General features: G+C 52.7%; 10 protein-coding genes across 10 annotated transcripts; 5 read left to right on the forward strand and 5 right to left on the reverse strand.

The window, feature by feature from the left end:
- Positions 1-22: 22 nt before the first annotated feature.
- BDV59DRAFT_201443 (CENP-X/MHF2 family protein) lies at positions 23-696 on the forward strand (the record flags this gene model as incomplete). Its single annotated transcript, XM_073693802.1, has 2 exons — positions 23-592; positions 649-696. 2 exons carry the CDS (start codon positions 23-25, stop codon positions 694-696), a joined length of 618 nt encoding a protein of 205 aa, XP_073548426.1.
- Positions 697-961: 265 nt separating this feature from the next.
- Positions 962-2,642, reverse strand: BDV59DRAFT_192838 (tRNA-dihydrouridine synthase family protein; the record flags this gene model as incomplete). Its single annotated transcript, XM_073692116.1, has 2 exons — positions 962-2,425; positions 2,493-2,642. The coding sequence occupies 2 exons, from the start codon at positions 2,640-2,642 to the stop codon at positions 962-964; spliced, it is 1,614 nt and encodes a 537-aa protein (XP_073548427.1).
- Positions 2,643-3,234: 592 nt separating this feature from the next.
- On the forward strand, positions 3,235-5,834 carry BDV59DRAFT_207493 (WD40 domain protein; the record flags this gene model as incomplete). Its single annotated transcript, XM_073695006.1, has 7 exons — positions 3,235-3,253; positions 3,305-4,128; positions 4,189-4,772; positions 4,984-5,110; positions 5,184-5,217; positions 5,403-5,612; positions 5,689-5,834. 7 exons carry the CDS (start codon positions 3,235-3,237, stop codon positions 5,709-5,711), a joined length of 1,821 nt encoding a protein of 606 aa, XP_073548428.1. The 3' UTR covers positions 5,712-5,834.
- Positions 5,835-5,893: 59 nt separating this feature from the next.
- On the reverse strand, positions 5,894-6,907 carry BDV59DRAFT_176913 (putative heme/steroid binding domain protein). The gene is made up of 2 exons (XM_073689530.1): positions 6,549-6,907; positions 5,894-6,473 (listed from the first exon to the last, which is right to left on the reverse strand). Exons 1-2 carry the CDS (start codon positions 6,795-6,797, stop codon positions 5,979-5,981), a joined length of 744 nt encoding a protein of 247 aa, XP_073548429.1. The 5' UTR covers positions 6,798-6,907; the 3' UTR covers positions 5,894-5,978.
- Positions 6,908-7,656: 749 nt separating this feature from the next.
- Positions 7,657-9,443, reverse strand: BDV59DRAFT_22282 (GTR/RAG family Ras-related GTP-binding protein). The gene is made up of 5 exons (XM_073695999.1): positions 9,278-9,443; positions 9,033-9,133; positions 8,881-8,982; positions 8,147-8,830; positions 7,657-8,089 (listed from the first exon to the last, which is right to left on the reverse strand). The coding sequence occupies exons 1-5, from the start codon at positions 9,281-9,283 to the stop codon at positions 7,897-7,899; spliced, it is 1,086 nt and encodes a 361-aa protein (XP_073548430.1). The 5' UTR covers positions 9,284-9,443; the 3' UTR covers positions 7,657-7,896.
- A 1,435-nt stretch (positions 9,444-10,878) lies between these two features.
- Positions 10,879-12,435, forward strand: BDV59DRAFT_176920 (uncharacterized protein). The gene is made up of 3 exons (XM_073689531.1): positions 10,879-11,192; positions 11,249-12,084; positions 12,140-12,435. The coding sequence occupies exons 1-3, from the start codon at positions 11,024-11,026 to the stop codon at positions 12,296-12,298; spliced, it is 1,164 nt and encodes a 387-aa protein (XP_073548431.1). The 5' UTR covers positions 10,879-11,023; the 3' UTR covers positions 12,299-12,435.
- On the reverse strand, positions 12,409-15,387 carry BDV59DRAFT_192842 (ankyrin repeat-containing domain protein; the record flags this gene model as incomplete). Its single annotated transcript, XM_073692117.1, has 1 exon — positions 12,409-15,387. One exon carries the CDS (start codon positions 15,385-15,387, stop codon positions 12,409-12,411), a length of 2,979 nt encoding a protein of 992 aa, XP_073548432.1.
- Positions 15,388-16,008: 621 nt separating this feature from the next.
- BDV59DRAFT_22355 (putative acid phosphatase) lies at positions 16,009-18,157 on the forward strand. Its single transcript, XM_073696001.1, has 7 exons — positions 16,009-16,147; positions 16,211-16,223; positions 16,288-16,322; positions 16,379-16,394; positions 16,468-16,633; positions 16,691-17,025; positions 17,105-18,157. The coding sequence occupies exons 1-7, from the start codon at positions 16,058-16,060 to the stop codon at positions 18,013-18,015; spliced, it is 1,566 nt and encodes a 521-aa protein (XP_073548433.1). The 5' UTR covers positions 16,009-16,057; the 3' UTR covers positions 18,016-18,157.
- Positions 18,158-21,690, reverse strand: BDV59DRAFT_22331 (ribonuclease Z). The gene has a single exon (XM_073696000.1). The coding sequence runs from the start codon at positions 21,474-21,476 to the stop codon at positions 18,300-18,302; it is 3,177 nt and encodes a 1,058-aa protein (XP_073548434.1). The 5' UTR covers positions 21,477-21,690; the 3' UTR covers positions 18,158-18,299.
- A 1,979-nt stretch (positions 21,691-23,669) lies between these two features.
- On the forward strand, positions 23,670-25,369 carry BDV59DRAFT_176929 (DUF3176 domain-containing protein). The gene is made up of 2 exons (XM_073689532.1): positions 23,670-25,300; positions 25,351-25,369. Exon 1 carries the CDS (start codon positions 23,688-23,690, stop codon positions 25,209-25,211), a length of 1,524 nt encoding a protein of 507 aa, XP_073548435.1. The 5' UTR covers positions 23,670-23,687; the 3' UTR covers positions 25,212-25,300; positions 25,351-25,369.
- Positions 25,370-25,590: the final 221 nt, after the last annotated feature.

The following is a 25,590-nucleotide window of genomic DNA, read 5'->3' on the forward strand; positions in this document are numbered from 1 at the left end:
CTCCGTACGTACAGCCAAAACAATGCCGCCCGAGCGCCAACCTACCCAGAAACGGCGACAACTCCCGTTCAAACCCCCACGAATGCAATCGCCCGCCGTCGCGGGCCCCTCATCCACCGGCGCATTCTCCAAGTCCAAAGCCGCGACGAAACCGCGCAAGACCAACGCAACAGCCTCGTCATCGAAAGCCACTAAGCCCTCCAAAACCGCACGGCAGAAATCCCCCGCAGACACCCCGGACTCGGGGGCGGGCGACTCGGGCTCAGAATCCCGCGCCGCGTCGTCGTCCAGCCCGTCCGCCAGCGACAACCGCGAACGTTCCGCCTCCCAAGAACCGGATTACATACTCGCCGAGATCACTCACGCGGAACAGACGACCGATGTTGCCCTTGGCGAGCCTACCATTCCGCCAAAGCTGCTCACTAAGCTCCTGCATCATCATTTCCAGAACGAGAAGACGAAGATCGCGAAGGACGCCAATGAGGTCGTTGCGAAGTATGTGGATGTCTTTGTGCGGGAGGCGCTGGCGAGAGCCGCGTATGAGAGGTCGGACGGCGGTGGTGGGCTGTCGGTTGCTGATGGGTTCTTGGAGGTTCGTCTATTTGGCCTCCTGGGGTTTCTGTGGATGAGGATACTGACGCTATGCAGGTTGAGGATCTAGAGAAAATGGCACCCCAACTTGCTCTGGATTTTTAGTATGGTCTCTTTACTCGCATTTTGGGATGGCACGGAGTTTATGGGGTTCGGAGTGGCGCTTTCGAGATACCAATTGCTATGGTGACATGCTTGGTTCGGTCTTATCCTGTGTAGCAAATGCAAATTCTAAAGCTCTGGATTATGCACAAGATGGAAACTATGTACAAGGCTATCGTAAGCCTGAGGTGCTCGAATGTATCGTATCTATGGTCAGAAAGTACCCGTAATATAACGCTATGCAAAAGGACAAATTTCGATGCCAGTCTCAACCGCTAACCAACCGATCTGGTGTTGCCGTGGCCGAAACTGTAGCCGACGACTGTTCCGAGGCATTGGCTTCATTGGAGGGAGTGCTTGTCTTCTCTGATGCTCCATCGACCGTGGGATTCTTCTTGCCGTTTTTCTTCTGTTTCTCCTGAAGAGACCCGATCTCCAAAGCTTCTTCAGGCAACGGCCGGATATGAGGCTGACAGATCCACCATGGTCTGCCATATTCCGCAATGACTTTCTTCGAGCCCTTGAGCTCGGCATCAGGGGATGGTTCGAAGCGCTCGGGGAACTGTTCGTATTCTTTGAGACCCCCTTGGATGGCTCTCTCCACAAGAGACAGGACGTGCTCAAACGCAGCCATATCGCCCGGGCGCGACCTGGCAAGGGCGTCGCGGACGTTCGTGTGAGTGGAAACCATCGGCCGAAGCAGCTGGAAGAGGTGGCCCTGCATGACGCCAAGACTGGGAGAGGAAGCTCTCTTCCCTTTGTTTTTCTCGCGCTTCTGCTTCTTTTTCGGGGGTCCTTCCTCGCCCTCCGCTTCTTCAGCAGGGGCCGCCTGCTGAGACTCTGGATCATCTTCCACGGGGTCCGACGGGATATAAAGAGGCTTCCTTTCAGGAGCCGGCTGCTCGAGGACATACTTGTAGATTATATCAAGATAACGACGGAAGACCGCATCGATCCGGTAACCGCCCTTTCCATTGCGTCCACGCCAGTAATCCCGGCCTTCGCTACCGACTGGGGGTGGCTTGCTGAAGATTGCTGGATCTGAAAGGTTTCCCTCGGCGCTCATCACACCGTCCGCACCGGTCTCCTCGAGACAGCGTTCCAGATCGTCATGGTTGAGATTGTTCCCGTTGGCGAAAAGGACCGTCTCGGGAGGCAGGTTGTCACGGAGGTACCGGATATAAGACCAATCAGCCACACCGGTGTTATGGCCTTTTTGTTCTCGCGTGCGTCCATGAAGGGTGATGATGCTCGCGCCAGCCGACAGGATCATCTTCGCGTACTCCAGCGTCTTCTCCTTCGATTCGAGGATGCGGAACTTTGCCGTGACTGGTATCGGGAGCTCCGTGTGCAGTTTGTTGATCAGTTTATAGATCAGGTCCCAGTCTTCCTGCAGGAAAGAGCCATAATGGCCCCGCTTCGCGATGCCCTGCGGACACCCCAGGTTCAGATCGACGGCGTCGCAGTACGGGGCGACATGCTGTGCCGCTTCAAGGAAATCGTCTGGGTTGTTTGCGCAGAATTGGACGAACAACGGCCGGTCGATCGAAGGGTTTCCGTCGAGGTATGGAGAATCGTCGTTCTTGCCGACGGCGGCGCGTGTCGGGTGGAAGTGTTGCTGGCGGAAGCTGAGCTGCTCGCGGAACAGGCGTGCGTGGTACATGGGCGAGTACGCAAGGAGCTGCTTCTGTTCTTCGGGAGTCATGAAAGACCGGGTGAGCATGCGCCAGGCCTTTGTCGAACATCGGAGTCAGTCTATACGCAACACTTTCGGGGTGTGTTCAGACTCAGCGACTTACGAACTCTGACCGGTCGACCATGGGGGCAACAATATATTTGGGGCTTCCAATGCTCTTGTAGAACTCCCGTCCCAGCAATTTCTTCTTCGGGGGATTTGTCGGTGCCGGCGCATTTTGTGCCTCAGCGGGTGCGGACTCTTGAAGGCCCATTTTCACGATTGTTGACCGGTGATTGGAAGAATGTCGCCCCAGCCACGGGGCGATGTACCGAAGGATCCCTATTGTGAGGTTGGAGGAGGGCTGTGAGGGCTGTTGCAGGGCACCTTGTCTGTCGGGAGTTCTCGTATAGCGGGACTTTTTTGCGATGGCGATTTATCTGGGGGCGGAACAACAATGTTCCGTCTTATCTTATCCGGGGTTTCTAGTGATTGTGCCGATGTCTACAGTGTACATCTCCCAGCATATATGCAATTGACATGAGCATTTCCGGTTAGGATTCTCATGTTATACACAGACACGTACTTACGCACTTTGGATCTGCCGATATTGAAGACGCTTGTGAACAGCACTGAGATTTTGAGACATCAATGACAGGTTTCGACAAACTTGACAGCTGATGTACTTTGTTGATTGCAACAAATATAGAGTACGTCGTGTTAATGGGGCATCTGAGTGCTACACCGCTGATAATGTTTATAACAGACTCAGCTAGAGGCGTCGCTGTGAAAATAGCCTGTAGGCTGTCAACTGTCAAAGAAGCTTGACTGTTGTTTTGGCAATTACCTGTAATTCTACAATCAACATGGATCCCACCGGAATGGGTAGCATTGCCCCCTATAATATCAGCGATAACATACTAATTGGCCTTATAGTTTCTTCTTCGGTATTCCTGTCCGAAGATGGGGAGTATGCTGCTCAACTGAACAGCAAAGACCTTATTGTTCACCTGAACCCAACGTCTGCCGGGTTCAAGGACGTTCTCATCGGGAAGACGAAAGAACCTGCGCCCAAATTTCTAAAGTTCTCCAGACCAAGAGATGTCACTTCCCAAGAGACCTCCAGTGGTGTCAGCCCTCCAGGACGCCGACTGGTACATGCCAGCGATACCCGTGTTTTTGTTTGGCAGTTGAACCCCCTGCAAATACACGCCGAGATCGAGAGTATCGAGCCCGGGGCCTTGAATATCGATTTTGGAGGTGACGAAAACGAGATCATTGTTTTCCATGCATGGAACACGCGGATCACCGTATACGGCTTGGATACAGGTCGCAGCCAGGTTATCAAGAGTCCGAAGTTCGCACACAACAATGGATTCGGGTACCGGCCCCGGACGAGACAACTCGCAGTGTTGCTAAAGCCCGATGCCTCCGATCTCTTAACAATCCATGATTTCCGATCTTATGAGCTCATTAATCGAGCAGTGTTGCCGACGATCGATGCTCAAGGGCTACAGTGGAGTCCGGATGGACGATGGGTGGCCGTCTGGGAGGCGGCAAGCGCAGGGACAAAAGTCCTGATTTTCACGGCGGATGGACAGCTGTTTCGCACATATACTGGCCTTCCTGGGACAGACATTTCCCTCGACCTAGGCGTCAGAGGGGTCGAATGGAGCCCGATCTCTCCGCAGAGCGGCGTCTCGGAGTTCTTGGTGGTTGGGAAGGTCGATGGGACGATTGAGATCCTCCGCACCAAAACAGTGAGTATTACTTATAGGTTGCTCATGCTACTATGCGAGACAATCAGCTCATGAGACTAGTTTTCCTGCTCCACGTCGCTGTCCCACGTTTTCGAGATTGGCCAACATTCTCCTCGTATCTGGCGCGAACGATACGCCACCGCCGACGTCTTAGAATATGTCGAGTCATCTAGTTCATCTGCCTTTAGCACGATGGAAGAGTCGTCTGGACCCCCGAGAGGCGTGTCTACCATCGCATTTAGCGCAAATGCGGCGCTCATGGTTACCGTCGACCAGACACGGGCCAACATTGTTTGGATCTGGGAGTTAAACCCCGCCGCCATGCTCGTCTCGGCCCTTGTTCACGAAACCGCTATTCGACAGGTCGTGTGGCATCCTTCAAAGATAGAGCTGCTCATTACGACGGTGAGTAACACGGGAGCCGCCGTGCGCTGCTGGTCCCCGCATCGTGTCCCATCGATTGTCCGGATGCCAGTTGTACGGAGTGAGTCCGGGCGGTACGATGCGCGTTGGGTATTGTCGGGCCAGCAGGATGAATCGAGGTTCTGGTTCGGGACCCCTGAAGACTACGTACTTGGGTATTTGGAGGAAGATGGTGGTGCATTGCGGTTTCAGGCTGTACATCATATTAATAGCCGGGTGTCGTCCGCAAGCCAGGGGGCGACTCTTAGCCGATGAAGTACAATATGGGTTGAGAATAGCCACTAAGTATACTCAGCAGATACACAATGGTACCTAGGTAGACGTAGGCTCTATACAAATATTCGGCCTGAGGCATCAAAGTATAGTTTCCGCTGACCAATCACAGGCCTTCCAGTCACCACTGCTAACCGAGCCACGACAACCAGGGCTTAGGGCTAGGCCTCACGTGAGGCGCGATCGCTCCCCACTCGAATTTCGCACTTGGACTCGCCTCTTCCCTTGCGGTTGTTTTGTCGCGCAGCTTTCATCCGTCAATCAACCACATCAGACAGACAAGATGGTGAGTCCTCGCAACCTCCAGCCTCACACACAGCGACAGACAGACGGACAGGTTATGCTAATTATTTGTACAGGCCCCCGCACGCAAGAAGTGGTCCAAGGGAAAGGGTATGCCAACCGCCAGCCTCGTATCCGTCGATGTTATCAGCCAACAGCCCCCCGTCACCGCGGTCAAGAGACGAAGAAATTTGCTTTCGATGCGGAGCTGCGAACGGGGGAGGTGTTGTGCTTGAGACAAGAAACGGATATCAGCGGGGTTGTGAGCCGTGACTGACGAGATTTTCTACGAACAGTTAAGGACAAGGCCCAGCACGCCGTCGTCCTCGAGAAGCAGACTGCCGAGCGTCTCAACAAGGATGTCCAGTCCTACCGTCTCATCACCGTCGCCACCCTCGTCGACCGTCTGAAGATCAACGGCAGCTTGGCCCGCAAGGCTCTTGCTGACCTCGAGGAGAAGGGCCAGATCAAGAAGGTTGTCGGCCACTCCAAGATGAACATCTACAGTATGCCTCCCCTGCCGGCACGACCCTCGAGCCTGGGATATACTATAGTATGACATGCTAACCGAGCCGTGCGCAGCCCGTGCCGTTACCGCCGAGTAAATTATCTCGCATTAGTTCCTCTCTCGCGGTGCTTTTCCTCTTGCTACGAATGATATCTCCAAGTTCGGAAGTTGGGCTGGGCGAATGATGTATAGTGGTTCGATCAATCAAACTCAAAAAATGAATGAATGAGCCGGTCACGCTACTGGATGGTGCCACGTAAACGACGTGAAACGAAAGAAACCGTACTATATTGCGCTGAGATCTGTAGTCTGGCACGTACATCGTAGATAACAGGGAACAATTATGTATTATGGGAAACGCGGCCTACGGATGCCTCATGTCCTTCCGCTTCGGTCTCTGCTGCTTCGCAGCCTGGCAAAGCTCCCTTTTCTCGCCCTTCTCGACCTCCATGCCGACAACCTTCCCCACCTCGAAGTACTTCTTGTGGTTGCGGAAGAAGTTCTGCCAGTGCTGCACCTGCTGGCGGACACGCGCCATCGCCAGCCGTCTGTCCTGCTCGCGGCGGATCTTCTTCTCGCCGCTGCTCAGCGTCTGGAGCTCCTCCGAGTCATCGATTGGCATGAACATCTCCTCCACGCCCCTCAGGTCAGGCGTGAGATCCTCCTCGAAACAGCCCGTGACGAAGGCGCGCGTGGCATCCTTGCCGGTGAAGAAGCTGTAGTGGCCGCCGGGCCCGTAGACCAAGGGATTGGCGGAGACGTCGAAGATGGAGCCGTTGACGGCGAGGTAGATCGGACGGGCGGGATCCGAGCCGTCGTAGAGGGCGAGTTGGTCGGGGGTGAGCAGGAGGGGACCTTGCTGTTGTACGTGTCGTCAGTACAGGCGTCCCACGATAGGAATGGAGGCTTAGGATGGAATGTGTTTCTCGCGCACCAGATATCGAGACACCTCCGGCCAGCGGGTAAACCACGGTCGGTATCCCCAGAGCAGCGACTCGGACGAGGTCATGTAATACGACAGACCGCAGGAGGCGACCACCAGGGTGACCAGCACCCGGAGAATATCGAGGACGCTGATCCCGCGGCGTTCATTGTGTCGACCTTGCGGACGGGATGAGTGGGAGTCAGTGTCGGGCTTGGGCCCTGAGCTGGAGGGTGTTTGTCTTTGGCGCAGTTCAGACATTGGAAGTTGTACCGTAAGGTAGGGATGGGGTTGAGGGCGTGGCGTGAGGGGGTTCGGAGCCGTTGATATTGTGGTTCACGCCAGCTAGGTAGCTAACAAACCTACCTAGGTAGGGACGGGGAAATTGCCGATCTCCGTTTGTGACCCGGCAGTTCCGTCGCAGGACAGTTTCATATTTTTCGGGCTATGGTCGTCGTCCTTGTTATTAATTCCTGGTCTTTACTGCGTATAGCCGGGTCCGCTCTGGTTCGGCGTCGCCAAGTTTCTACACTGGTCGGCGATGACAGCCCTGGTTTACTGTGATGTCCGCCGTACGGGGGACGCAATGTGTCCAAGGAAAATCGAAAGATATATTTTCCAGCTATATACAAGTGTGCTTCCACAATCATGGTCCAATCCACCAATATCCCCCTCATACGAGATGGAGGCCAACCAGGCAGGGTAGGGTGAATATCTGCAGCACACAAACTGAGCAGACCAAGGACCCGTCCTCGTCAAATATAACCTTGGAGAGTCGCCTTCATACATTCGATACGGTTACTATTTTGAATCCAAGTTAGCAACGGCCAACCAGAAATGTGAAGACGAAACACAGCAAAACAATCTCTCAGACATCCAAGGAAGTATTGCGCACAGAGCACGTCTAGAATGGGTTCAATCGACGGCTAGCGTGGAAACTGCGAATGTAGGAAAAAATTTTCATCATCGAGATGGGCGGGCTGCAACGCGATGGGACAACTCACCCTAAGGTTAGTCCATTGTCGAGAAGAATTCAGTTAGATCGAGCACAGGACGCATCCCCAAGCAGCATTAAGCTTGTCTCATGTCCAGGGGCAGACTCTGGTAGAGTTGAAGAGAGAAAAGGAGAAGCAAAAGCAGGAAAGGCGAGCCTTTTGTAGTTCGGCAGAAGAGAGAAAAAATTAGCGGGAAAAAAAAGACTGCGATGTGGGTCGCGCGACTTCGGTGCCTTGGTGCCTTAACATTCAGGATATTTCCAACAGGCCTGCCTGATCCCACAAGGGAGAAAGGAAGAACATTTGCCTCCAATCCAGACGATACAAAACATCAGGTTTCACTCATAACAGCGATACATCTCAGTTCAGTTACTCAGATCCTGCACGGGACTCTCTTCCACACTGCCCGGTTTCGGTCCATGTTCGGACTCCTCCTGTTCCCAACTGCGAGAGAAAACATCGTTGAGGGACTCCTGGAAGGTGCGACAATTCATGTCAATCAGGCCCTTCTTCTCTTTGGCTTCGGGGTTTCTGATGACCGAGACCAGACAAAGGTATCTGGAGTGTATGTCAGCATGAGTCGACAGCCCGTCAGAAGCAAACACGGTGACAAACTTGTTCATTTCCATCAGGTGGATCATGGTCTCATCATGCAGGACGACATGGCTCTCAGCCTCCTGGTTCTGGTCGCCCTTCGGCTTGCGGTCCGGGTGGTCCCACGAATACAATTCGGAGACATCCACGATCACGTCGATGTAATCCGAGCACATCTCGTAGCAAGACATGTCGACGGGCCGGGTATCCGAAGCAATGTAGATCTTGCTGAGCACGTCGAACAGATATGTTTTCTCAAAGCCGCAGTTGTTGGCGAGGGTATTGATCAGGTTTTCCAGCGTCGACAGATTGGGGATGAGCTTCTGAATCACCTTGCTGAACGCCTCAAAGACCGAATAATCGTAGATGGACGTCAAGTAGTAGTGGACGGGGGCATTCTCGTATCCATTGTCGCTCAGTTCATCCGAGATAAGCTGGACAATATCCTGGAAGGTATCGGTGCGGTACTCGTCCGAGAGCCCATCCACCTTGTGGATGAAGACTTCGATGTTGATGTTTGGATAATACTGCTGAACAGTCAAGATCGTACGGTTCAGACGGGCGACGGAGTCCAGATAGTCATCCTGCGCGTCAATCACCCAAACAAGGGCACCAAGGCTTCCAAAGATGGCCTCCAGGTCAAAGGACGGTTCTAGGTACTCCAACTGGCCGGGAAAGTCCCAGACCTGGAAGTCCATGAACGAGCTGGGAGGATGTTAGAGTACGTCGGTAGTTGAGGATTGTCTGCGGCTTACTGGATGGAGTCTTTCTGGATGCGCGTGGTTGACTCAAGGAAAAGGGTTTCGTTGGGAGGCATCTTATGGAAGACCACGCTTGCGATAGATGACTTTCCACTCCTATTTAAAGTCAGGAGATCCTTTGTGCATCCCAGAATTAGGTACCGTACCGCCGAAGACCCATCAGCAGAAGACGGGGTTTAGGGTCCTGAGGCTTGGTCGTGGAGACCTCGCCCGGTTTTGCCTGAGCAGGCTGGCTAGATGGCGCCGCCTGTAAACGTGGAAGTCAGTTGTTTTGTTGAATGCCTCGACCGTATCAAAATCGTAACTCTCCTGGAGCGTGCGATACATAGATCCTCTTGGAAAAGAGATAGGGCCATTATATTAACGTTCCACAAGGGGACTAGATTCTCACCTCCATTCTTTTGATATCGTCAGTTCGTGGTAGATGATTACCAGCAGTGATATCTCAAGGATCAATGTGAAGAGAGGAAGAAGGAATCAGGCTGCTGCCAGAAGAGTCACAATTGTGAAGGGAACCTAGCGCCGAGAACACCAGAACACCCTATACAGAGACAACCCAACGGCACACAATAATCGTGTAACAATGTAGTTACGATCGATCACGCAATTTGGAGATGGTTTATTACACAACAGGATATTGTGAAGGTTGCAGCACTAAACAGGCAGAGAGCGGGCATTCAACAACCTCGGTAACCCATAGCGAAAGCAAATAACCAGCTCAGCGGAAGAATATCACACAATTGAAGCAAGACCCTTGCGTTGTGTATGTTGTGTCATACACGTGAGGGAGTATTGGGGATTGATAACCGCAGCGAGGAGACTGCGGGGATTCCTGAAAGCCGCTGGGCAGGAAGTTGGACTCGCCCAGGAGTCGGTTAGTGTACTTCACGGCGGATAGTAGTCGACGAGAGCAGAGGTATACTCCCGAAGAGACTGATTCCCGGGGCTGGGGAGGTTGATTGATGGTGGTTGAAGAGATGTGGTTCGTTTGAGCCAGGAAGACCGGGAGACGGCTTGGCATTCTTTGTCAGTGCGATCAACGGCGATCATCTCCGCCTTCCCATCGTTATCAGCATCGAGATAAAACGGAAGATGCCATGAGAGCAACGAAGAGTGCTAGGTGGAGGATGTCAAGAAGAATCATATGGGAAATGTCGCAATCACCACAATTCAAACAAAGAAGCCCACTCAGCAATGCTTTGTGGGCGGAAATATATATATATATGTCATGACCCTCATGTCATAGAGCTAACTAGCATCATGACTGAACCTCCTGATCAGACATGGGTGATGTATCCCAGATACCCAATCGATGATGGACTCGACAAACTGATTCTCAAGCCTCACAAGCATCGCAACGCCTCCAAAACACTAGCAGAAGAGCTTGCAGAATACGAGAACCAAGTGTCATGCACAACGGTGATATTCCAAAGCCCAAGCCTGCCAACGAAGCGACTCCACGCATGTGTTGGTAGTCGACGGGTCCGACCTGAAGGGGATGAACCTGTTGTTTCTTGCAAACCTGCTCTGGTTGAACCAAAGGAAGATCGTGTATCCAAAGATGCCATTGCTGTAGGCCAGTCACCTGCACCCACCGACCACAGGGCAGAGCCGAAAGAATCGGCCACAACTTGTCCCAAAGACCGTAAGGAGACTGACCTGGATAGGGCTGCTTCGAATGTGTTTTCCCGTGTGGCCATTTACATCTTTACGTCATTGATCCTTTACATAGGATTTCTTCTGGTATGCTACTTGCGATAGTGCTAGGACACGGCTAGTTGAAATATGATATTGTTGTTCGTTACCAATTAAAAGTCCCCAGATACCAGAAATAAGAACTTAAATTAATGATAAGCCAGTAAAAACTTTCAATGATATGAATCGAAGATGAAATATGCCCAGTAACATGACGGCGTCGGCCCGTTCGGTCTACTCCGCCGTGCGGACCGACGCCGAAGGAAGCTCGGAGTAGTCCCTTCTACCACCAACAATGTCCGATTTCGCTTTAATTCCGTCTCTTGTCCCTCATTAACCCGTCAATCCCAACTACCGCCCTGTTTAACGCTTTGGCAAGTTCGCTGCAAGTAAAAATTCACATATACCGCCTTCAGTCTCCGTGTTCGCGCGGCGGTACACGATGTTCTGTGGATCCCGTATAGCTCGGTGCAGCCCCAGCATCCCACGCGCAGTGGGAAGGCGTGCGAGCAGCACTGCCAGTCCCGTAAAAAGTCCGATCGTGGCTGTTCTATTCCAGGACATTGATCCGCCCGTCATAAACGGTGTGCGCAAGCCTCGCAAGCCGGGTGGTGAGCATTCCCCAATATGAATAAGTTGTTGATGCCAACCACTTACCATGCGACAGGTTACCAGGACTCCGGGGCTGATATTGCCTATAATCTACGGGAGAAAGGCATTAACGTTGTCACGCCTAAAGCTTCTCCATCTGATAGAGTCCATGAAGGCTGGTGTTTCTCCGACACCGACAAAGGGATTCAGCATGCCGTTCAAAAAGGGGCCACCCATTTGTGGGCTAATACCATCCTCTTCAATTCCCATCCACTCCAAGCCTCCAAGAACCTAACGACTATTGCTCCCAATCTATATGTTATTGGGCAGCCACCATCGCTTGTGGAAAATTTCGATGACAAGGCATATCTGAATGGAAAACTCCGCGAGCGGGGAAGATTCACGCTGCCGCGTTCCTGGATAATAAAAAGCTCAGATGATCTAGACAGCATAATTCGGTCTATTGGCCGGTACCCTGTTGTGGGCAAGCCAATACGAGGCCGAGGCAGCCACGGCGTCAAGGTTTGTCACAACGAGGCGGAGTTGAACCAGCATATCAAGGCCCTCTTCCAGGAATCTCCCACCGTCATGGTCGAGGAGTTCCTCAGCGGTGAGGAGGCAACAATAACAGTCATGCCGCCATCCCTGGATCGTCCCGAATACTGGAGCATGCCTCCTGTTGTGAGGTTCAATCACGCAGATGGCATTGCTCCCTACAACGGAGTCGTAGCGGTGACGGCAAATTCTCGGACAATCAGCGACACTGAGATGAAGGACTCGGCTTTCACTGAGCTCATGAGACAATGTGCGCAAGTCGCCAAAATTATCGGTGCCACCGCGCCTATTCGAGTCGATGCCCGACGTTTCGAACCTGGGTCGCAGTTTGCTCTTTTTGATATCAACATGAAGCCGGTAAGATAGCCTAAACCGAGTTTCTGTATCATCAATCTAACTGGAATTTTTCTAGAATATGACTGGACCCGGCCGTCCTGGACGTGAGGACCAGGCAAGCTTGACTGCTTTAGCAGCTGCCGCTATCGGCTGGGACTATCCTACGCTGCTGCAAAACATTCTCCAGTGTGCACAGCCTCTTGACATGTTCCGCAAATATCGCAGTCCCTTTTGATGCATAGGAAATTTTGAAGGAGTATTTTTGTATAATTCTAGATTGACTTTCTAGCGTCCCCGTGTAGAGCAGAAAAAAAAGCTCACTTATTCCCCATATTATGCCGACATCTACGCATACTTCGATGCCGATCTTCCATCTCTACTATCCTTCGCGTGTGGATCAGCCCCATGTGCAATCAGGAGCTTGGCCATCTTTCCACTCCAGTCCATGGCATCCACCACTGCTGGTGTGCCGTATCCGTCACGTACATTGGCATCAGCCCCATGGTCAAGTAACAAAGTGACCAACTTAGAACGACGATTCCGCAATGCGTCGATCAACGGTGTTGTTCCGTCGGAGTCTTTAGTATTTGGACTGGCGCCATGGCTGAGTAGCAGTTTAGCCATCTCTATATCGCCATTTCCAATAGCTGCTGCCAGCGGCGATGTGCCATCTCGATTGCACGCGTTGACGTCCACTTTATAATCGATTAGAAGAGAGACCATATCATGCAACTCTTGCTTTGCCGCAAAATGTATCAGAGGCTCTGGATCTGTGTTCCAGGCGTTGGGATTGGCACCGCGTTCTAGAAGAAGTCGCATAGCATCCATGTTCCTTCCGTACGCGGCTGCGAATAGTGGCGGAAGTTCATCAGATACGTTGGGATCGGCACCGTGATTGAGAAATATTTGGATGAAGTCTCCCCTCTCGGGGTCAAGAGCGACGGACCTAAACAATGGACAGCCATATGTATCTTGCGCATGAATATCGGCGCCGTGGTCAAGCAGAAGCTCAAAGAGGCTCTTATCTCCTTCTTTCAACGCCCAATCCAGCGGAGTTGTAATGCGGGGAAGGAAATCGTCTTCTGGATTGAGATCCACGCCGAGTGTGACTAGCTTTCTGAACAGCTCATAACGCTTGGTTCTAGCAGCCCAAGCCAAGGGAGTTTCTCGGATCACTGTATTCGAGTCCGCCGGTCCGGGCCGACACATGCATGCTGCATTTAGGTCGAGGCCGTGCGCAACAATTTGATCGAAAATATCTGTTGTCTCTGTTTCTAAACTCCAAGATAGTATAGTCCTCCCAAGTGCGTCTGGCTTGTCGACATCTGCTACATAAAACAAGAGCGTGTCGAAGAGACTCTGGTACTGGTTCTCTGCAGCCCAGATCAGGATGCCGCTTCCAGCCACATCATTTGGGTCGAAAAATGCATCGTACGGGGCAAGTGTACAGATGATCTCTTCTCTTATGTCACTGTCCATCGGCAAGGTGAATAGGGTGTTTTGTGTAGATGCACCCCGCTCGATCAGTTTGTGCATTGTCTTCACTCGCCCATTTGAAACAGCGTGCCATAATGGCGGCTTCTCATCGACGTCCGGGACATTGACATCGGCACCATGGTCTGTCAAAAGCTCGACGATCTTATCATGGCCACACTGTGACGTCCAGGAAAGTGGCGTCCGACCGGACGCATCCTCAAGCTCAGGGTCGAAATCGCTCCTGGAAGCGAGCATTTTGACCACAGCCTCGTGGCCACCCTCCGCTGCATAGGATAGTAGTGTCCGTCCGTGAGCATCTCGTATGTCGTTCTGACTGTTCTTTCGGGAAAGAAAGACCTCAACCACCTTGCTATGACCATTTACCGCGGCATAAATCACAGGCGTTATGCCCCGAGCGTCCCCGGAGAATGGTTCTACGTCGCTTCGCGTCAGGAGTAGCCATACCACTTCGATATGTCCGTACTCTGCAGCATATGATAAGGCTGTACGGCCATTGGCATCTGGCTGATCAGGCCGTATCCTAGGCAGAGACAATAATGACCAAGTACGCTCCAAGTCTCCTTCTATTGCTGCTTGTGTGAGTGGTGGAATAACGGTTCCTGCTTCAGTGAAAGTCGGATCTTGCTGGATTTGAGTGGGATCATCAGGCGTGATGAAGAGGCTCAAGCCAGTGGCTTGCTCAAGGTTCGATGGACAATCATGTTTGTTCTTCTTGTTGGTATTCTTCTTGATGGTCGAAAGACGTTGGCGCTCGACACATAGCATACGCGAAGGATACTGGGCTGGCCGGAATAGCCTGAGATCAACAGGTACTAGCTCAGATTTGCAAACCCGCTCAAAGTTTTCCAAGGTGAAAGTTCTGTCCCTGAGATAGACTCCCATCCAATCGTCCTCCATCCCGACCTCCGTGCAAGGGAGAACGGCCAAAACCAGACCATCTGAGCCAACAGCCATTGTGTACAACTCCAGATGAAGTCCTTTATTGTCTAATCTCCAAGGAGCTTTGTTTGAAAATGAGGGCCCTGATTTGACAATTATGTCGTGCGACTCCGCAAATGCAGCGGGGGAGCTGGCCAGAAGCCCCCCATCATTCTCGCTATCGTCCATATCTTTCCAAGCGAAGATGGTATGGTCGTCAGAGATATTCATAATCTCTTCCTGTAATCTGATAAAGGCTTTATGACCCTCACCATAGAGCAAGGGCATGTTTATGCCGAAAATACCCATCAAACAGTAGGCCTCATCCTCAATTCTGGAGCTGTTCCTCTCCGCAGCCCAAGACATCCGTTGAGCAACACTCATAGTTTCTAGACTTTGAGATCCATCAAGAATGCCGAGGGGGATTTTGGTCCGCTCTGATATCTCATTCTGTAAACTGTCTCTCGTTCCTAGGATGTTCCATTCCTTATCGAAGAAAATGACTTCTTTCGGTGCGATAAGTTCCTGGAGCGTCCAACCTCGCGTAAACCATCGGCTCTCTGTTAATCTTACATTTGGAACATCCGCAAGGTAAGCATAACAGACATCGGCCTCCTCATACCAGCGATACATAGAATTGATTGCCTCGGAGAGTTCCGCGCTACTTGTCTTGTCGATACAGCACGTGTCCACCCAAACATATTGGTAGCCTGCAGCGGCAATTCTGCAACACCCTTCAATCTTCCGATAGCCTTCGCTGTCCTTCTCCTGATTTCTGCGCATTTTCTCAAAAGTGATTTCCTCATCGCCCCAGGTATGGGACAGAATGGCGTATTTGGGGACATCTCTGTCGTTGACTTCTGTCATGGACAGCCTATGGCCGCCTTCTTCGATCTGTATTAAACGCATGATGGATGTTGACCGCCGGAGGCGTACTAAGGTAGAGTGAAAAAAAAATCGAAGGAAGATATCAATCCCTATTGTGCCCATCCACTTATATGCATATTCGAGTCCTAGAGAGCTGGACTAAGGGGAAGAAGCCCTCGTATTCGGCTGAGAATTGCGGGGCTCTGGTCTATTTACGGATGATTTGGGCTCTAACCTCGTGAGTGAGACAGGCTACCTAACTCAGTTCTGTGAAATTGGACCTTGCAACATGAGACTATCCTTAGTTGGTCAGAGATAGTATTAACCTTTTGTATGAGTAGAGTTGGTTAGCATTGTTATAGTATGACAGTGATATGGTGAGGTCCATATCTAGCTCAAGATAAGCACGCTGCTCGATCCAAAGAATATCCTGGAAGTCGGTCTCGACTACGTGAAGCTTACTCGCTTCCTCCAGATGTCAAAGAAAGGAAGAGATACTGCTGTATTTTGTACCTGATCGACACCGCTTACATCATCAGCATGCAAGCGCTTCATGTGGCCGCATAGTCACACGTGACCAATGGGCGGGCCGCTGATTGGCGGTGGCGGGGCCGACCACCCGCTGGCGTCATGGGCTCTTTCGCCGACTCATTGTTCTTGGAGAACAACTTGAACTTGCTTCTCATCCCCCATCTCGAATCCCAACACCTCCATGACCTCCTTGAATCCTCGCGAACCGTACTCCCAGGAGGAGCTCAATAAGCTCTATCCGCGGGAATTGAAACTCCAATTGGTCCAGGTGGTACGTGCTGTCGGATATGCTCTGTCCTCGGCTCAATTGAGCTCCCAGCTAATCAATTGACAGTTTCTTCGCCATGGTGAGGATGTTCATGTCCCTCTACACCTACTCAATGGCTTTTCTCTTCTAACCTCGCTCCTCAGGCGAACGAACTCCTGTCTCCTCGCGATTTCAGAATGTATATATCCCTCTAGTCCCTGGCCGACGTCATGCACCTCAGCTAATGTCCTTCAGGCAGGCCTGGCTCCATGTAACCAACCCTACGTACCCCCCGATTAGCGAAAAATCCTTCGTTGCTGATTGACGGTTCTCCTCCGGTGAAGATTGGCCGTACTGCAACGTCGCGCGCCAGATGATCCAAATGGCCGCCAGCAACCAAGACGTGTCCTCGTGGAACGGGTTCCAATGGCGCCGCAAAATGGAAGCACTCGGCCACAACGATGAATCCATCGTGGCGACGGGTGCCACAGGTGCTGTAGAGGGCATCTGGTGAGTGCAGTCCCACGGTCCTCATAACCCCCACTGACTGGTCTCTTTCCCCAACAGCCAACACGGCGAATTGACCGACCGCGGACGAGAGACAACCTACGCTCTAGGCCAGCGACTCCGCCACCTCTACGTCGACCAGCTCGGCTTCATGCCGAAGATCAAATCCGACGCCGAAGACATGTATCTCCGCGCGACGCCCATCCCTCGGGCCCTCGAGTCCCTCCAGCAGACCTTCTGGGGAATGTATCCTCCCAGCGCGCGCACTCAGGACTTCCCACCGCCCGTGATCGTCGGACGGTCCGTTTCTGAAGAAACGCTCTTCCCGAACGAAGGCAACTGCCGTCGCTTCAGACAGCTCTCCCGGCTCTTTGCAGACCGGGCCGCACAACGATGTACGTGACAGCTCCGCTAGCGAACAGACCATACGACGAAACCAGAAACTTATCGGAGATATTTCTCCCCCATTCTCAGGGAACGAAACCGAACAGATGAACTACCTCAACGCCCTCCTCTCAAAGTGGATGCCCGAGGCGTCGCCCCGCGTCGCCGTCGACTCCCACCCCCGTCTCTCAGGTATCGCCGATACCATTAACGCCACCGACGCCCACGGGCCCGCGACACGCCTCCCCTCGGAATTCTACGACCAGCGCGCCCGCCAATATCTGAACGATATCGCGGTCGACGAGTGGTTCGCCGGCTATACCGAGAGCAACGAGTACCGCAAGCTCGGGATCGGCGGGCTCATGGGCGACGTCGTCGACCGCATGGTCAGCCACGCCGTCGATGGCGCCTGGCGTAGTGATACCGCGGCCTCTGGGTCGCCCGGAAATGACACGGGGATCAAATTCGCCCTGAGCGGATGCCACGATACCACCATCGCCGCGATCCTGGGCAGTCTGGGCGCGTTCGACCACCGCTGGCCGCCGTTCACGTCGTCTATCGCCGTGGAGCTGTTCTCCAAGGAGGAGCATAAGACTATCCGTGAGGAAGTTGGTGCGCATCTCGCCGGGAAGAAGGATGGCGTTTTGTCTTTCCTGAAGGGTACCTCCTCGTCGTCCTCGTCATCATCTTCCCTGGACAGACATCCTCCGCCATCAGAGACCGCTCGTGTTCCCTTGGAGTCCCTCCCGGAATCTGCGAGACAGAAACTGCAAACCCACTACGTCCGTCTTCGTTACAATGACCGTCCCGTCCGGATCCCGGGCTGCGCCGCGAAGCCGCAGAACCATCTCCCCGGCGACGACACTTTCTGCACGTTGAACGCGTTCAAGGAGATTGTCGACAAATTCACCCCCAAGAGCTGGCGCGACGAGTGCGTGCAGAACCTCGGGCAGGGTCTCTACGGTAAGGATGACAAGGAGAAGATTCCTGCGGGGGTTTGAAATGGAGCATTGTTGACTGCGTGCGATGTGCCTAGCAAGACTCTAATTTGAAACGAGGAGAGAAGGGATTGAGAATGGAGAGCAATGGTTGACTGAACTAACTTTTCTGCTGAACAAACGCCTTAAATGCTCTCGTGTATAGGGAAGCCGATATGTAAATAAGTGATGTACAGGATTTGTGACAACCATAGAACATTATCTTCTGCATCTAGCCCAGTATATGGAATGTACATTGTAATAGTGTTAATGGTATATATGGCGAAGGATAGATCGAGGTAAACTGTTTACCTAGTCACCGTCTCACTGTCACTGCCGCTGGTATCCCAGCCGCTTTCACTTTCGCTAGCGCTCCAGACAGACTTGCTCGGCTCCTTGTCTGCAGCAGCCGCAGTGTCAGCGGGCACAGTCTCGGCAGGTACAACAGGCGGGGACGCTGCAGCCTGGTTCCCCTGCTTCGACTTCTTCTTGGACTTTTTCGAGTCGGCCTTGGCAGCCATCTGCTTTTCCAGTTCCTGCTTCACCTTCTCGGCTTCCTGGGCGGAAGCTCGCTCGAAGATATCGATCAGCTTCCCGACGGCCGGGGCGTAGGCCTGCGCAATCGGCATATCGCCAACCCGGACGTGCATATAATCGAAGGCAGCGACAACGGGAGCCTTCAGCGGGAGCAATGTGGTTTCCGCGTCGGCAGAGGAAGAAGGGCCCTGGAGCTCGGGGGCAGGGTCGCCCGGCTCTGTATCCGGAATGTCCGGGACGTCGTTGGAGACGGGGGGCTGAGCGGATACAACGTGGCGATCGAGCTTCGCAACGACGGAGGCGTCCTGCTTGTCGAGGTGGGCGACTTTCTGGTAGCGCTGGCTGAAGTGGGTAAGTAGGATGGAGCGGGCTTCCATTCGACGGCCGATCTCGAGGGCCTCGGCCACGGTGGAATGCTTCTTTGCGACGGCGGACATCTGCATGTTGTCCTGGAAGGTAGCTTCGTGGATGAGCACGGTCGACCCGTGGCCGACAGCGGCGAAGATGGGCGACGGCCGGCAGTCGCCGGAGAAGGAGACCTTGAAGCCGTCCGGGAAGACGAGAGAGACGGCCATGGCGCCGCGGCAGTGCGAGACCTTGGTCGCGAGGAGGTTGGAGAGACCGGTGGCTTTGCGGAGGAGTGGGGTGAGAGGGGAGGATTCGTCATCAAGGCGGAGAGAGGTGGTTTGTGGTTTCTCGTCAGATTCAATGCCCGGGTAGGTGCCGTCGGCGCGACAGTGCCGGTAGATGAGTTCAGTGCGGTAGACGCCGTTGGTCAGATCTGGGTTGGCGCTGAGGGGAATCAGCTTGCCGAAGCCGTAGTTCTCGACAGCGGCAAACTCCTCGAGCCAGCCGACCATCATCTGCTCGGACACGACGAAGAGTCGTTTCTCACTGAGAATTTTGGCCATGTCGGTCTCCACGGTGGTCGTGTTGGGGACGCCATCAGGGTAGTTCTCGTGGAACCATGCCCGGATCACAGACGCGGTGCCGAGATGGTGGTCTGCATGCAGATGGCTGATCCAGATCATACGAAGGTTCTGCAGAACCTCGCGCAGTTTCTCGGGTTCGAAAACTCGCTTCAATTGGCCTAGGGTGTTCTCTCCACAGTCAAGGAGGTAGTAGCCGTAACCAGGCACGTGGATGAGGGTGCTGGAAACGTTCCGGTACTTAGATGGAGAGGATGATCCCGTGCCGAGGGCGATTATCTCGACGTCGGCGCCTGGAAGGCCTTTGCGGTAGTCCTCCAGCTTTTGCTGGAACTCCGGCTTCTTGATCCGCTTCCGAATGGTGCGCATGCGCTGCTCGACGGCCCGGGGCATCTTTCCTGCAATCTGCGACGTATTGAACCGCGGCATGACCTCCGAGCGGTTCAGGACGAACTTAGGTTCCATATCGATGACAAGACCCGGCTCAATCGGCTCGAAGGATGGGACTCGGTTGACCTCTGTTCCCGCGGTAAGAGTTCCTGGCTGAGGGATCGTCACATTATCGTGGACCGGCACGGGGAAGTTTTCCTTCCGCAGCTGTGCCATACGCACAGATGACCCTGCGACGCTGGCGAGGGAGAGGTAATTCGGCGAATAATCAGAGCTCGCTACCGTGTGCTTGCAGTGGGACATCTTGGAAACGAATTCGTGTAGGCGAGGGTGGTCACCCACCCCAGGGCCTAGGATCCAGAGGAAGGCCTCCAGATTCGTCGTCACAGAAGGGGAGCTCCACTCGCGCCGGCTGACCAATTCATCGACGTACTCCGGCGAAGGTAGATCGATAATAGCAAGACCCTTTCCCAGCCGTGGAGGACCCAGGACCATCTCTGGGGTGATAGTCTGGTTATCCTTAGATAGGACACTCTCGCCCCTAGCCAACTTCGCATAGTCCGGGCCAGGGGTCACGTTCAACTCCTTCGCGCGGTCCGGGAGAAATTTTCCTCGGATGTCGTGGTTTCGTACGATATACGAGACCGCCTCGTCACACCATGTCGTAGGCGGGAGCTTCTCCACTGTGGCACCAGGCCACGGCTGCCGAACCAGTACCTTGATATCGGGGAGAGGCTCGCCGCTGCCAGGGAGAGGTCCCGTGTACCGATCGAGATCCTTAGTTACCGGATTGCGGACAAACATCACGGCAGGCATTTTCACCTCCGCAATAGGGGTCTCAACCAGCGCATCCATTCTCCACGTCGAGTTGAACATGTCCGTGATAACGCTTTGTCTCATGATCTGGTTCTTGGTATGCTCGTCCAGCGGCTCCAACGGTACATTACGCTCCTCATACTCATCCAGGCTCCGCTTCCTCGGACTCTGCGGACTAGGCTGACGAGATTCCATCTTCGGCGGCAGCGAGGTTGCCGGACGGATCGGCATAGCCCACACCTTGATGTTGTTATCCGACCACGTAGGGTTCTCAAACGGATCCTCGGTCTGGGGCGCCGTTTTGGCCATGGTCTCGGAATCGTACTCCTTGGTGTAGACGGGCATACCCTTCCGAAAGACGAACCGGCGCGCCGTGGCTAACGTGTGCGCCAGGTTCCGTGGCCCGTGGATGGTCAGCTTACCCCGCTGGGCGACAGCCTGCCCATCCTCTACAGCGTAGGGAATGCCGTGCTCCAGTTTCTGCGGCTGCGCGGTGGGACCGTCCTTGGCGTTGTTCTGTCGACGGGCCTCCTTCTCACGCGCGGCCGTCTCGATAGCCGCGTTTGAGCTGGCGAGGGTGTCGGCCTGCGTGAGAATCACGCCGATGAGACCTCCCGTGTTCGCCCATTCCATCCGCCCCGTTAGGAAGACGTCGGTGAGATACGACAGCCGGACGCCGCGCTCGGTGCATGCTCGCTGAGTTCCTTCGGAGATCTGACCGAAAAAATACCGTTTGTCGGGGAAGAAGAGGAGGACGGAGGTGCCGGGGGTGTCGGCGGTGGGCGTCGTCACCACCTGGAAGTAGAACTTCATGGGGTGGTTTCCGGTGGGTGGCGTGGGGAGGAAATTGAGACCGGTGAGCTTCTGGTGGGCACTAGGACTGTAGAGGAGGTAGTTTCTTGTCTCTCGATTCCGGAGTTTGGGGGCTCGTAGAAGATAGGTTCCCGGTTCGAAAAATGGATCGAAGCCTCGACTCGGAGAGGGTGGTCGACGAGCACGCGAGAATTGCTTCTTCGGAGGGCGATATTTGCGCTTCGTCCGCTTGAATCCAAGACTGTCCGGTATAGGGGATTTCGGCTCGGAGGTAGCAGGTCTGGTGGACGACCAAGGCCGGGAGAAAGAGGTGGGTAGAAAAATCGGAGTGCGACTTGTCGATGGGGCGAGGGTCCCGCGAAAGGCTTTGGTGAGCAGCCCCCGCGACAGGCGAAGGGAAGCCAACTTGCTGAGTAGAAAGGAGTAGTTAGGAATGAGGGGAGAGAGGAGTTATAGAAGACACATTGCCCGAGAAGAAGGCCGTTTGGAGGGTTGAAGATACGGCGGAAGTGGAGTAAAGAGGATGTCGGGGGTCGGAGAACGAAACGACGATCACGGCGGGAAGTGTAAAGAGCCTCAGGGACGAGGCAGCGACGACCAGTTCGCACGTGATGCCCTCTACAGGAACTTTAAGACAATAACTATGCTGCAGCTTATATTGAATGCAATCCAGGACCATAGGGACTGTTTTGTCTTACTCCACAATGGCCTCCCATCTTCGCTCCCCTACGCTATGCCCAACAGATCAATCCTTCAGTACCGACAATAGAGCCCGGTCATTCTTGGAATGAGCAATGCTCACATACTATAGAGATCTATACACCCTTAATTGGAAGTATTCTTACAAATAAACCTCCCTAGCCCTAACTAACTTAAATCACTCAAATCTAGATTTAGTTGCCTTAACCCCTCCAGCGCTGTTTGTTTGGAAGGGTTGGCCGTAACAAGTAGGTCGTTGCTATAAGACCGTAAATCCCCAGATTCAGTTTCCGCTGTGCGCCGTAACTTGACCAGCCGCATATCTGATTATAGCTTAATGCTTATTCTCGTAATTCAGGGAGGTATCCAGCGCCCTAACGCTGCAGCCCCTCCAGAACACTGTCGGTTTCAAGCTCAGATAGGCAGAGATTTCTCCATTTATCATCGCCTGTGCTCGTCAGTTTTACATGACACAAATTTCCAACCATCGACAGCAAGGTCAGCTTCATAGCCTCAATTGATACAGAGCACCAACCGAAAGTGGGATGCGAAGACAGCAAAAAATCGATGAATCGCAGCGGCTATAGGTAATCGAGTGCTGTGGAAATGGCAAATAGTCCTCTTGATCTCGAGCAGGAGCTTGCCCAACTAATGGATAAAATTCATCAATATAACATTCACAAGCGCACATAAACGATATTTCGACGCTCAACCGAGGACAAGCTTCCATAACTGTGAGAACCATTATATCTATCCATCTGCGCGAGAATCTGTCGAGAGAAGGCAGCTTGATGGACATGATTTACAAACAGATCTTTGCTCAGCCAAAGTAAATTCCCTCCAATTTATCGTTGGGATATAAAACGGCTATTGTACCAGCCCCAAACGGCGGCATTGGTTTCCAGGCTTTAAGGCAGCTTCTACAGCTCGGCGTGCACCATCTTATTTCGGCTGCACGCTTGAATCGCGAGAAGATATTGCTGCTGATCGTCCTATGACTTTCTTGGCCATTGCATTGCTGGAAATGATAGCCTGTTGATCAGCAACTCAACTCGTATTCTGACAGCCTTGTGTCCACGAGGGAGAAGCCCATCGGAAAGTCGTAGAAAAGCGTTAGGTACGCCTTATTTACCCCTTATTTTTGACCATACTTCTCCCGAACGAAAAGAAATGGAGACTCGATATTCGACACTTGATCATCCAAGATATGACAGCAGCAATATCAGGTCCCCTTCACCGCCAGCGAGCATAAATTCTCAATCAAACCTAACGGATACGACAACCCCAGCTTCTGAAGATGCTTCGGGCGGATCACAACCCCCGAGCGAGCCGACGAGGGAGTCAGAACCAGCGCAACACGACAGAACACCACTAGGCACCAAGATTGAGGCCCAACCGACGACAATCAGAACATACGATTGGGAGGGATCCTGGTTCTGGGAAATCAGCGGTGCTACCCTCAGTGTCCTCTGTGTGGCTCTCTTAATCGGGTTTCTTGCCTATGTAAATGGCATGCAATATGCTAGTTGGCAATACTCAATTTCCCCGAATTCCGTGGTCTCTGTTATTTCTGCTATCGCAAAAGCCGCTCTTCTTATTCCGGTCTCTTCCTGCCTAGGCCAGTTAAAGTGGCAACAAGGTTCCCATCAGATCGCAACATCGCTCTACCACTTTCATATCCTCGATCAGGCTAGCCGCGGCCCGTGGGGTGCAGTGGAAATATTTTGGAGAATAAGGTCCCCCTTGGCTATAGCAGGTGCCTCGTTAATGGTCTTATCAATTGCCCTCGATCCGTTTACACAACAGATCCTTGCCTTCCCATCTCGGGATGTTCCTGCGCTCCATGAAACGGCGTATGTCCAAAGAGCGCAAGAGTATGTTTCTGAATGGAGAAATGACTGGCATTATGTTGAGCCAGCAATGCAGGTTGCTATCATGACAGGGGTTGCGCAGATGAACCAGCACCTCGAACCGTTCTGTCCCTCTGCCCGTTGCGAGTATCCTGACTTCGCTACCCTTGGAATATGTGCATCCTGTGAGGACGTCACAGAGCAGACTGAACAGATATGCCGGCCATACTCCGACTCGTCAGAGTGGAGTAAGATACCAGAGCTCCAGGCCGTTCCTGCCAATTGCTCCTACTCGACCCCCGGCGGGTTCCAGTTCATCCCAACCAACTTATGCTGGTACAAGATCGATAACGGTGTAGTTGTTTGCCGTGCACCATTCACGTCCATAACGTCAGAACCTCCCCTCAATACAGTCGCCTCCCTGGTTATGGCAAAATACGATCCCGATGAGGTTATTTTTTCTACAACCAATATTCGCCTAGCGGAAAAGAAGCCGTCCATGACGGAATGCTCGCTGAAATGGTGTGAAAGACTCTATATCCAGAATAATGTCTCCATTAGCAACCGTATCCTCAAGCCCTCAAGAGTCCAAACGCTGGAAGTAGAAGGCGAGAGACTATACACAAATGGCACCCAACGGCTTATTCCCATCGGTGGTAGAGAATCGTTCTCTGGCCAGCTACCATACCGCGTTGATGTGTATTCGCATGGAGCACTGGTTAATCATTTGGGGAGCGTATTAAACACCACCATAGATGCGAACAGTCCAGATTTCTCCACCCCATTGGCTTCAACCTTACTGAGTATTGACAACACGACCGAGTCTATGAACCAAGTGGCGACAAGTATGACTGACCACATTCGTTCAACCGCAAAAGCTGTTCAGGTCCCAGGGCAGGCGTTCCGAACGGAGACGTTTATTCATGTTCGGTGGGTGTGGATTCTGATTCCGACAGTGCTCATCGCTTCATCTATTATACTCCTCATTAGTACAGCTATCGGAAACCGAGCACATCCGGTGCTATGGAAATCGTCCATCTTCCCACTGATCATGGGACGGTTAAATACATTCCCCGAGCATGAAATTGCCCATTTACGCCATATTAGGGAGCTGCAGTGTATAGCGAAAGATATCAATGTCGTGGTGGAGCAGGATCAGGAGTCTGTGATAATTCAAGAGAGATAGTAGGAGTGTTTCGTAGCAAATTCGCTATACACCTCTGCGTTCCTGAAATACTTGCAGTTGAATTTAACCGTGCGAAGGTGAGATAAAAGGTAACATATTTCCTAGCCATATTGTCTGATAAGATGCTGACTGGTTATAGTAGGGGTGCAAATGTATTCGCGAACTCTTTTCTGCGCTAAAATAACTGCCTTCCTATTTAGCATATTATAGGTACCAGTCCAAAAGCAATAAGTCATGTAGGCGCAATTAGATCTACTATATACTGATTCTTCATTTCTAATGACTAAGAGCTAAGAACTTTACCCTATATACTACGCGCGTAAATACATAACTCTTGTTTAATTTCTGGAAGGCAAATCATGGATTTGGTTCACACCTT

Source organism: Aspergillus ambiguus (assembly GCF_047715705.1).
Source record: "Aspergillus ambiguus strain CBS 117.58 unplaced genomic scaffold BDV59scaffold_13, whole genome shotgun sequence".
NCBI classification, from domain to species: domain Eukaryota; kingdom Fungi; phylum Ascomycota; class Eurotiomycetes; order Eurotiales; family Aspergillaceae; genus Aspergillus; species Aspergillus ambiguus.